At 35.6% G+C, this 12,577-nt stretch overlaps 1 protein-coding gene across 2 annotated transcripts in view; it reads left to right on the forward strand.

The window, feature by feature from the left end:
* The window catches only part of LOC147067397 (uncharacterized), a 141,135-nt gene that overhangs the window by 120,548 nt on the left and 8,010 nt on the right, over nucleotides 1-12,577 (forward strand). The window contains exons 10-26 of one of the 2 annotated variants that reach the window (XM_085954398.1): nucleotides 827-1,026; nucleotides 1,544-1,697; nucleotides 2,163-2,396; nucleotides 3,488-3,586; nucleotides 5,017-5,145; nucleotides 5,245-5,443; nucleotides 6,139-6,232; nucleotides 6,502-6,610; nucleotides 6,806-6,889; nucleotides 8,099-8,243; nucleotides 8,440-8,661; nucleotides 9,360-9,489; nucleotides 9,768-9,935; nucleotides 10,168-10,374; nucleotides 11,090-11,235; nucleotides 11,375-11,437; nucleotides 11,563-11,689. In XM_085954398.1, coding sequence (XP_085810524.1) covers nucleotides 827-1,026; nucleotides 1,544-1,697; nucleotides 2,163-2,396; nucleotides 3,488-3,586; nucleotides 5,017-5,145; nucleotides 5,245-5,443; nucleotides 6,139-6,232; nucleotides 6,502-6,610; nucleotides 6,806-6,889; nucleotides 8,099-8,243; nucleotides 8,440-8,661; nucleotides 9,360-9,489; nucleotides 9,768-9,935; nucleotides 10,168-10,374; nucleotides 11,090-11,235; nucleotides 11,375-11,437; nucleotides 11,563-11,689 — 2,510 coding nt within the window. The remainder of the gene's footprint in view (nucleotides 1-826; nucleotides 1,027-1,543; nucleotides 1,698-2,162; nucleotides 2,397-3,487; nucleotides 3,587-5,016; nucleotides 5,146-5,244; nucleotides 5,444-6,138; nucleotides 6,233-6,501; nucleotides 6,611-6,805; nucleotides 6,890-8,098; nucleotides 8,244-8,439; nucleotides 8,662-9,359; nucleotides 9,490-9,767; nucleotides 9,936-10,167; nucleotides 10,375-11,089; nucleotides 11,236-11,374; nucleotides 11,438-11,562; nucleotides 11,690-12,577) is intronic. The other variant, XM_085954399.1, reaches the window with a different exon arrangement.

Below are 12,577 nucleotides of genomic sequence, written 5' to 3' on the forward strand. Positions count from 1 at the left end.
CACAGGGTTGTGAATTCATGGTTTGACTGATTTATGATGTTACATATATCACAAAATATTTAGATACAATGTTACATATTATGTCAAAAACTAGGGACAGCATGTTCGATTTGGCTAAACGACTTTTTACAATGTACTTAATATAGATTATAGGTTGTTGGGTGATCTGTTATAATTTTTTCAGTCCATGGTTGGTTTTTTAAAGCATTGTAGAATATTGTATTTTGGGCTAAACTCCAAGATAGTCGAATATTCCTTTATCGATCATATTTTTTTTAAATACCATGTTCCATCCTAAGAAGATCATATAGGCCTCCATAGAGTGGAAGTTATATTAACTGAATTTTTTTTACGAGAACTAGATTTTAGCTAGGTACTTACTATTGGGTCCATAACCTAGGTCCAAACACGTTGAAAAACAATATGAATATTTGCCTGAGCTGGGATTCGAACTCGTGATCCACGACATTATAGGCCGACACATTACGGCTCTGCCATCATATGATACAATATGTCAAATATATTTTGAGTTGATTTTGATTTCTATCCGATGAGTCATTTTGCTTAATTTTTAATTTTGAATGATTCTTTTCGTATTTTTAGAAGCTTTCCATAATATTGGATCAATTTTTACATATAGCTAAAGATGTCACTTTTTAGAAATCAGCATTTCTGGCGTCATTTTTATACATACTACAAAAAGTAAGTACATTTTTTTAAATATTTTATGATTGACTTCATAAATCACCAGTACCATGATGGCTGCAAGGCCTAGCAGGAACTCTATTCTAATGAATGTATTTAAAACACTTTTTTTATTTTCCAGACATATCTGCAACGACAGAATCTGGGCTGACACCCCTTCACGTTGCAGCGTTCATGGGTTGCTTAAACGTGGCCATACATTTAGTTCAACAAGGAGCGCCAGCCGACAGGGCCACAGCCAGAGGAGAGACGCCTTTACATCTCGCCGCCAGAGCACAACAAACTGATTTGATCAGGGTGCTGCTGAGGAATGGGGCTCAAGTATGTTCATATTATAATACCACTACTTCTTCATTATTTTGTTTAAGAGCATACATCAGTGAAACGGTAAATAATTTTCAACAATAGGTGGGACAAAATTTCGCACTTGTTGCCAATCGAAGAGAGGTAGTCAAGATGTGAGCACGTCAATTTGTTTTGTGATGGCGTCGGAGGAATATATTCTTAAATCTTGTAAAGATGACTAAAAACGGCACGCATGTACTCAAAAAGGAAACATGTCAATGAATATATTATTATTATTACACAATATATAATATAAAACATAATATAACAATAAACATAACATTAAATGGACGATGTTTATTTTTTATGACAAATTATGTTTTGTTCGGCACTCGTCGTTTGCACAATCTGCGCGTCGCGTAGTCACGATCTTTTTAGAACATGCCTCAGCTGAAGTATAGCCTTAACTCTGCTCAAATATCTTTTATATGCAATATGCGTTTCATTTAATATACTGATCAAGTTCATTTTATAATCTTCTCTTGTACGTCAGGTTGATGCTAGGGCACGTGAAGAACAAACAGCTCTACATGTGGCAGCACGCTTAGGACACGCTGACATTGCATCACTTCTGCTACAACATGGTGCAGCTGTCGAGGCTAGAACTAAAGATGCCTACACTCCATTACATATTGCAGCCAAAGAAGGTTTATACCCAACTTTTAATTTATACTTGACTATCCTGTGTTTTAGTTATAATATAAATTAGAATTTATCAGCCTCCATTTGTAAATGATCTTTCATGTTGTTTGACGAGTTTGGAGTAATAAGGTAGGAACCTCTCCTTGTAATGCAGTAAACTAAAAAACTAAATTATCATGATCGATCTTCACCAGAGCGTATGGGCCTCCATAGAGTGAATGGTTGTATTATAAGACTTTTTTTACACTTGACCCATTGCACTGAATCAAATATTCATCAATTTTTAAATGTTTTTAGTATAGTTGTATTCTTTGTTCGCCGCATCGAATATATCGTAAATGAAATGGCGCCCTAATGTTAAATGCCAGACATAAATTTGGATGGGCTTTCCGCCTAGTTAGTTATTTTGCTTTATGAATGTGGTGAATTTTTGAGTTGATGAAATAATATGTAAATTGTGTCTCAACTAGGCAAAGAAGAAGTGGCAGCCATTCTACTGGAGCAGGGAGCATCGGCTGCGTCCGAGACGCGCAAGAACTTCACCCCCCTCCATTTGGCCGGCAAATACGGCCGAGTTTCAGTCGCTCGCCTGCTCTTGAGGCATGGCGCCGCGGCAGACGCTCAAGGAAAGAACAACATCACGCCGTTGCACATGGCCACTTATTATGGTCACCCTGATATTGCTCTACTCCTGCTGGAGAAAGGTTAGTCTTATTCGTAATTGTCTGTCATTTTAAATCATACACTTACCAGCCATTTCATCGTATAGGTTTATGAAACGTCACTGCATGGTAAGACCTTATTTGAAATGTGATGCAGTTTTTGTTTAATTCATGTTTTCTTTGATTTTTAACATAGCGGCATATACTCCATTTGCCAAAGTACTAATGAATTGTTCAGGTTAAATATTACAGGTGTCTTAATGTAATATGAAGTTTTAATTAATGTGTAATTTCCAAATGGTTAATCTATTTTTCTCCTTTTGAGATTGATAAATATTTGTCAACCTTTAACACGATATAATATAATATAAAAAATCTCAGCAATCAGTTATAAACACGTTATGTAGAATATAAAATTTACAATATTAATTTTGAGAAGAAGGAACAAATCGCATTTGTTTCATCGATTGCTAATATTTTATTTGAGCAAGATACAATGTGTACATCTTAATATGACTGAAATTATCTCCTCAATTACATGAAATAATTCTCGGGCATTACAATATTAGGAATACAATTAGTTATTATTATAATATATGACTAGCTGCCCGGACCAACTCCTTACAGGAGCAAATGTGCGATTGAATTCTTTTGAAGCAGCTTTTCTAGATAATATCTATATATTATATTATGTTGGAATAAATGATACTTTTTTCATTTGGTTTGAATTAAAAATTGTTATATAAACGTAGATTGTATGCAAGTGACAGTATTTGCAACCTTCTTTTGTTTTTTTTTTCAATCATGTATAAAATGAATAGATAACAAAATGAAGCGTTACATATAAAGAAATATATATTGGAAGATACCCCACCCTTACACGTTTAATATAAAGTATGATCTTGCAAAAAATCGTACGAAGCTTATTTTGTTGCCATACTAATACGAGCTCCGATATGAAACAATCGGTAGCAATAATAGATTCTGTACATTTCTTTTGTAGGTAATATTAATCAACAATGTGACTAGACCTGTGTAATGGCAGTCCACTAATAAACTTTGTGACAGTAACCAATATTTTGTATTTTTGTTTTCTAACATGCCTTGTGTGTGTTTTTTTGATGACTCATCAGGTGCATCCCCCCACTCTTTGGCAAAGAACGGCCATTCGGCACTGCACGTGGCGTGCAAGCACAATCATCCAGACATTGCCTTCGCACTCTTGGAACACGGTAAAATAATACACTCACCATCATTCTTATTTAATAATACATTCTGTTATCACAGAAAACTTTTACCAATTTGTATTACTCATTGATTACATATTGTGCCTACATTATATTATACTCTATTTTAATTGACTTTAATATTTTACCTACCGCACAAATTACGTATAGTAGGTACACCAAATATCGACAATATTTGACAAAAATTAACAAATATCAATAGCAAAAAATTATATAACTTTTGACGCTACCCATATTTTTCAATGAAATTAAATGACAGATATTAAAAATTTCCCTAATGAATCCAATTATGTCATTCATTCATCATTTATCATGAATTTTATGAATTGAATGAAAAAGTATTTATCAGCTGTACAATACATCTAGTAACACTACCACAGATATACATATAAGATAAATGTAGTTGAAACAAAATTTAGCATGTTTCAAAAAACATGCCCATTCATCATCAAATTTTTATTTTTATTACTATAACACTTCACGGGTGTAAAACCGAATATACCGAAATTCTAAAATGATTTATGAAAAAATACGAAACATATTACATATATATTATTATACATTTCCTTTTTATCGCGAATTCAGATTTCGATTGTATGTGCAACCTTTGTGTGTAATATCAATGTTTCGTGAAAAGACATTATATTAATTAAAATAGAACACAATATTATATTGTAGTACTTATTCCACATAGTTTATCAAGACCGGCTTTTGTTAGCTGATATCTGTAAAATGATAATCTCAAAAACTTGCCTTGATAATTATTAAACCATGCAGAATAAATACTACTACATACTGTGTTTTATTTTAATTAATATGTGTATTCAACCATCTGTTGATTAATCTTTGAAGCACACAGAATATCGAAAGATGCATGTATCTAAAGACGTCACTGTAGCATGTGCGGATCATAATGTTGAGCTACTTACAGGACGTTGCATTAGCGGAAGCAGTAGGTAAAGTGTTAAATATATACTTGAATTATTTTTTCTTAAATAAATGTGATATGGCAGGGAGGGCTTTGGCATAAGCGATTAAGCCTCTTATCATGCAAATAAATGTTTGCACTTTTACTTTGTCTAAAATACATGTTAATTATTTATCTTGCATAATATTCCTTTCAATGGTGATTCTGTAGCTTTTCAATGTACACTCTTTCTTGCTTGCAATGTTATTCTTAATAAAATATAGAAAAAATGAAAAATATTAGGATACATAATAAATTCGTTAATGTATTGATTGGAATCCTTAGAATGAAATCATGGTGGAATATAGTAATTTCGAATGTGATCAAAAATATACATTAACAATGTAATTATCACATAGTTTTGCCAACAAGGAAAATATTTCATTTAATTATACATGTTGCATATTCGTCTGTAACAGGTTTTGAGACTATTTACATTTTCTTTCAGGTGCCGACCCTTCGGTGAAATCTAAAGCTGGCTTCACAGCATTGCACATGGCCGCTCAGGAAGGACATGGAGACTGCGTTGAGATGCTCCTTGACAGGCAGGCTAGTGTCAACGAACAAGCCAACAATGGTAAATAATATTATTATTTTGGATTTTTTAATTATTCGAACAGTAATGACTAGTAGATCAATCATCACCTTGATAACTAATTGACTTCTTATGTACCAGGTCTGACGCCATTGCATCTGGCTGCGCAAGAAGGTCGTGCGAACGCAGCCGGTGCGCTATTGAATGCTGGAGCGACAATCGACGCCCGCACTCACGATGGATACACACCACTTCACGTGGCCAGTCACTTTGGCCAGCACGCCGTTGTCAGGTTGCTCCTCGAGAAGGGTGCTGATGTACATGCCAATACTAGCATTGGGTAATTAAAGAATATTTCTTGAATCTAGCTAATTAGGAAATGAAAAATATATTATAGGAGGAATGCTGGGGTTAGCTTTCAAAATGTCAGAAAAAAGTTCTGCTGTATTTAGTATTCATATATTACTCAAGGTACTCAATAAACAGAAGAAGAGAAAGAAATCTTTGAAGAGAAAATCCTGAGAAAAATCTTTGGGAAGTACCATGAGGAGTGCACGACTAATGGGTGTGAAAAGATTACGTGACATGAAAACGCAGATACTGCACTGGATCGTTTATGTTTATACACTGCCAGAGGACCTATCAATAAAGTGGGCTATGTACGCATCTTCCGAGGGTCAGGGAAAACTTGGACGGCTGATATTGAGATGGCTGGACTGCACAGCTTTAGAAAATCAATATATAATACCTATTCCACCTAATTAAATAACAATCAAACAATTATTAAATAACAAGACAAACTTGTAGATTATTAAATTGATGTTATGTACCTATATATCAGTTTTGATTGATTGAATACTCTTATGAGGGGTTTGAAGATTGGAAAACAATGTCACTAATTATATTGTCTTAATGGTTTGAGAAATACCCATAGCATCTAGTAGACATTGTCTTTAGTATTGCCATTTTCAAAAACGTTATGTATGTTAATAAGGACCGTTTGAAAAACTTATTGATATTTTTTTTTATTTACAGTTACACCCCATTGCACCAGGCCGCTCAGCAAGGGCACACACTGGTAATCCATATGTTGCTCAAGAACAAGGCTGATCCAAATGCAGTCACAAATGTAAATATTTCACGATACAATACTAATTGTAATATTACCTACTATGTCTTGGTTTATTTATGTTCTTCGACCAAGTTTCAGTAAAGTCAGAAACACTATGATGAAAAAAAATCAACAAAATATTCACACCGATTTGGACTTCAACCCACAACCATTACAATCCGAGCACAATGTTTTGTTTATTAATCTACTCTACAGATGCAATCATTAATTACCCTTAGATTTTCTAACAAATGGTTTAATTAAAATTGTTTTTTTTTTTATTATAGACTGGTCAGACAGCTTGCGGAGTGGCCGATCGTTTGGGTTACATCGGAGTTGTGGAAGCCCTTCGTCCGGTTACGGAGCATACTGTCAGTCAAGCCGCCGGAGATACAGGTATTTCATTATATTCACATCTGTCAGTTTGACTTTTAAAACTGAAAAGTAAAACCATATACAGACACATTTAAAAAAATAGAAAGAAATAATAAAAATAAGACTTAATTTCAGCGTCTAATGCAATATAATGAAAAATGAGATTATTGTTTTCAAACGTAGTAAAAGAATTTTATTTCTATTAAATAATTATAGGAGGCGGCCCTGAAGGTCGTTACCGAGTCGCCGCCCCGGAAGTGATGCAGGATACGTTTATGAGTGATTCTGAAGATGAAGGAGGTATGTATAAGTTTTTATTGTCAAATTTGATATTTTGATTTGGGGCTTAATATTTCAATGTTAATCTTATGTCTGGTTTATACGATTCTCTATGATAATGGTTGTTGACCAAGTGAAAAATTTAAATATAGAATGAACATGACTTAAGCGCAAATCAAATTGAGGTGCATGTCGCCTACTGTCACGCTGTCGCGGTGACAAATTTAATCTATGGTTTCGTCATTCTGCAGAATATTTTGAACGATCACCATCTCTATCAATTCACTGAAGAATGACACAGATGAAGAGTGCCAACTATAATGTATTAGTAAATTGAATTATTATTAATTATTCGTGCTAATTTCAATTAATTTTAACATTTTCTACATGTGCGTACGTCAAAATTACTTGCGACATGACATCCATAGATAATATTTTCAACAGAACTCAACCTGCAGACCATAGATAATAGATGACATTCTTGTAGAAAATACATTGTGCCAACCGCTAAAAACAAAAAAACGTGATTTTGACATGATAGTGTCGATAAGTGTAGTCATGTAGAAGATGATAAAAACGTTCATTAAGTCATGCAGGTGTCGATGCAGCACATTTCAACGTGAGGTGACCTCATTATTGTTCTGGTGATTTCGGCAGATTTTGCCAACTGACAATGTTAGTTTAAGAGTTCAAAATGTGCTACGGGATGGGAGAATCAGTCTGATAACATTTTTAAGAAAAATGACATTACACAGATTTTTCCCGTAGCGGCAGCTTACTGTGACGTCACGTGATTGTCAGTGACATGCACCATAATATAATTCGCGCTTCATTCTTACTATTATTGTGATTGTCAAACTTGCATGGCAGGCTATCATACTTTGGCTTTATATCTAGTAAATAACTTCGATTGTGACATAATATTGATGGGAAATTGAATTTTAAACTTGGTACAGTGTGTATATTAGTTCTCCTCTCCTTCCATCATGTCAATATTTATTTATTTTGTGAATGTCAATAAGGTATCCATGTATGCAACTATTTGTGGTAAAATCTTACTGGCATAATGTATGACAAGCCTTATATTATGATGCTTTAGTTCGGTAGAATAGTATGCAAATAATGTATCCGAGTAATATTCTTAACAATAGCTTAAAATCACAGTGCACCAGTGGTAGATTGCATGTAGCTGCCAGATAATGATGTTGTTACCAATTTGTTATTGTGCAGGTGAAGTGGAATGCCCCGCCCAACAACAGCAGCAGTATCGATACATGCGGGAGGCAGACAGAACTCGAGAGGTGGCCGATTCTGCGCCACCCCTCCTCGCTTCCGCCAATAATGTCAGCGTGGACCGAGAGCCATTACACATTGGGTAGGAATATCATATTTCATTTGATTTGTACTATTCCTAAAACGAATTAAAATGTCTACAGAATAAATATTTTAAAGATATTGATGATACGTGAATTAATTTTTATCTGCAGTTAGTTACAACTGTGTAGCACTAGCAAAATAAATAATGTCATCTTAATTATAAATATGTGAATCAAGTCCATCTGTTGTTTCAGATTCCTGGCCTCGTTTGTGGTTGATGCTCGCGGAGGAGCGATGCGTTCAGCGCGGCGAGCCGGTTTGGCCGTAGTAGCGCCTGCGGGGGCCGTATCTCAGCCCACACGCATCACATGCCGTCATGCTCGGCGTGCCCCCGCCCACCCTCCACCACTCATGGAGGGAGAGGCTCTTGCCGCGAGACTACTTCAACTTGCCCCCCCTCAGGCAGCTTTCCTAAGGTAATTTATTTATATGAAGCGAACATTACAAATTATAAGTGTAGGATGTTCACAACATAAAAACAGTGTAATCAGAAAAATATATGCAAAATCATAAAGTGGCCACTGAAGTTTATACATTGACTAAGTTAAACCTAAAACCTAAAATAGACCTTATCGTAAAAATTTATAAAACATCACAATAACCAAAGCGATTTAATTGAAGATAGTTATTGCTCTCCCAATTGGCTTTATCTATGGCAGATTAGTTCTGCAATTTGGGAGAACAAATAACCGATATTTCTGATTTTTAAGATAGTTATCAGGGACACAGTTCATTATTAGCGAGAATGGTTCTCGTTTATACTGCATATAGGTATTCGATAATAATAAAAATACATTGCCAAATGAAGATATTTTCTAACTTTCATACTGCAGTATGTTTATGTAGGCAGCATACCTAAGAGAAAATCAGTTTGATAAAGCTACAGATATTATCTATAGGGCTTGAAGTTTCAAAGTTATTCTTGAGCTCTCTACAATAAGGCTGTACTTCAACTGGTACGGGGATACCCTTCTGTCAAGGATTAATTCTATTAAGAAGTTAATAAGAGCACTCGAAGCATTATTCTCTATTACAGCCAATGTGAAAAAAGTGTGTACATATATTATATAATATAAGGTTATATTATTTATCAGGGATTTTTGTAATATTACAGTCCTGTGGTCCTCGAAGTACCTTCATTCACTTCAACATGCCGCGAGCGAGAACTTGTCATTCTTCGCTCCGACACCGGAGAGACCTGGCACGACCATTATCTACATAATAATGATAACCAGATGATTCAGGTAATTAGTGGCAGTATGATGTATTAATAAGTTTGAGATAATGAGAATTTTTTCTATAGAGATGGAGCCTTCATAGAATGAGGGGTGGCATTGTCGATTCATTTGTGACAAGCCTTCCACCTTTCCTCTGGGAATCATTTTCCAGTGCCGCGCTGACGAGTCTTTATAAAATGAAGCAGCATTATTTAGATGAATAATCGTGTAAAATTTGTATTAAAAATTACGTTAATTTACGTTAATTATTTGTATTATAATTAAAGCAAAATTTTGTTATCCAGGAGGCCCTAGCGAAAGATAAGTTGGAAGGTGAATTGGGCGGCGGCAAAATCGCTAGAGTGGTAACCTGTGACTTCCCGCAATACTTTGCCGTTGTCTCTCGAGTGAGGCAAGAGATGCACATCATTGGACCCGAAGGTGGCACCATCTCTTCGAGCGCCATTCCTCAGGTACTAATCTATTGAATGTTTTAGTATTCCCTTGTTCAAAGTCATTTCGAGAAGTGGTAATTAAAAGAATAAATAATTTAGTCATCTATTTGTAAATGCGGATGACAATTCAATATTATTGACGTTTTTGTGTTTCAAGCATGGATTCTCTATTTCTTCATATTGTATTTGGGTGTACATATCTTTTTAATTTACCGATTTAATTTAAATGATGTTAATGTTTTCACACCAGGTGCAAGCTCTCTTCCCCGCCCAAGCTCTGACAAAGCGAATCCGAGTGGGTCTGCAAGCGCAGGCGGCCCCAACAGCTCTGGTGCAGCGGGCACTCGGCCGCGCCGCTTCTGCCAGCCCTGTCCTCACCGTCGAACCGAGGAGGAGGAAGTTCCATAGAAGTATCACGCTCACAATGCCATTGCCGCCCACAGCCCAACAGAATCAGGTACAGTAATAATTAAAAGAAAATTATATGCTAATGAAACACTTTCTTTTAATGTAATGTATGGTTAACATATTCTCATTGTCTATTTTTTCATTGAGATCTATTTTATGTCGATAAATTATTCCATCATGTTGTCAGTGACGCCCCTAGACAAAGTGCCGCCCTTAGGCAGACTTAGAATCCCATCCACTTTGATTTTTTACTCGTAATTGTATGCAAAATTTTGCATACCTGCCTATTTTACTATCTTAAAGTGACAAATGCAACAAATATCTTATAAAAAAAATTACATACATATCATGGGTTTACGTACGTGGAGTTCTGAGCCACTGACAGGCTTGGAGGCCCTTTTTATGATTTCTTTTAACTAAGATGTCAGTACATTCTGTTGAAGTTACTGCGCAGTCCAACCGCCACTGCTTTCAAAAGCTGCAATGATAGTATTCGTTTCTTAATTTAGTGCCCTTTTAAAATTTCCGTCCCTAAGCAACGCATGATCTGCATACCCCTACGGGACGTCACTGGCTTAAACTCCAATCTGCGAATATACAAAATATTAATTTTGCTCTGGCCACATCTACAACGGTAAGAAAAGCTATGAAGTGTTACAATACTAAGGCTTCTGTAATGTAGCCAAACTTGAGTTTTTTTTATATTAAAATAATATTATAACTAATTTAGATGTGTTTGAATGTTGTATTATTGTAAATTGCAGTCGAGTACTGGAAGCGGCAGCACACTGCGGCTTCTGTGTTCCATAATGGGTGGGCAGGCGAGCGCCGTGTGGGAAGATGTCACAGGATCCACACCGCTCACTCAAGTCGGCGACTGTGTCAGCTTCACCACCACTGTCTCTGCCAGGTATCATGTCCATTCTTAAACACTACAGTAATTTTTTTCACTATTTTTCAGTGTCGGAGTCACTATTTTATTCTCATTTTTTAGTTTAAAATAAAGTATGTTGACTTTCGCAGATATATTAGTGTATTGTTTTTTTCAGATTTTGGTTGATGGATTGTCGTAACATCACCGATGCTACAAAGATGGCAACTGAACTTTACAAGTAAGTCAGTATACCGTACCATTGTAAAAAAAACACCATTTTTATTGTAACATCTACTGTGAACACCGACAGAATACTTATCTCTCTGTAATTATTTACTTATTGGACAATGTGATATGTTACAGAGAGATGCTTCTGGTACCATTCGAGGCGAGATTGGTAGTTCTCGGTAAACGTGTCGATGCTCTTGAAGGAAGACTCCTGGTACTCTGTTTGACAGATCAGCAGCTCGGCAAAACCCTCATGGAACAGGTAGGCATCATAAATTTGAAAAAAACCTCGGAAACATACCTACATATTAGAAAAATTCATCTGACAGGTCTCAGACTCTCAAAACTCAAGTCTCGGATTCCGGCCAATATGCTTTACCAATTGAGCCGTCTGCGTCCTACCTAATTATGATGAAATTTACGACTAGTCATGCCACTAAAGCGTTTTTCAAATTTCACTAATACAGTACACTCTCAGTAATCCGCCACCCCAAAAACCAGACAAGTGTCCACTTAGTGAATACGGCGGATTATAGTGCATACATACAAAATAATATGGTAAAAATTAAAACAGGTACATATTTCGTAAAAATAGTTTTTATTGAGAAATTTGTTCTAGCAACTATGTAATGGTTTTCTTTATAATCAAAATCATGTGTAAGTTTTTATTAAATTATACTATTAAATAAGCTAAATAAATTGGAATGAAACCATGAGCGGCCAACCAATAGGTATTGTACATTTTAGCAATGTCAGTAAATGAAGGACCGCTATCTATCTTTCGTAAAATATCCAATTTTTGTTTTAAAGTTAATGTGTCATGTTTACACTTTCGAGAAGACTCCATTTTGTTAACTTATTCAAACAAAGAACATGGCAGAAAAAACGAATAAAAACACATGTGTCAGTTGCTAGAATACACAGCGGACTAACCTATGGGACTAACTGAAAGAAAACGATAATATTATTGACTCAGGTTAAATTTAATGGTCAACGGAACTGGGCTAGACGGTGGACGGTCGGTCAGGACGCTCATAAGTGTCGTAAGTCATAATATTGGCACGCGGCAGACTACTGAATTTGACATATGCATACCGGCGGATTATAGAGCTTGATTTTGTGCTTTCAACCAGTAAACATAAGGGCGGAT

Source organism: Rhyacophila brunnea, unplaced genomic scaffold (genome assembly GCF_057557595.1).
Source record: "Rhyacophila brunnea isolate RB1 unplaced genomic scaffold, BYU_Rbru_1.0 scaffold_4, whole genome shotgun sequence".
Taxonomy (NCBI): Eukaryota; Metazoa; Arthropoda; class Insecta; order Trichoptera; family Rhyacophilidae; genus Rhyacophila; species Rhyacophila brunnea.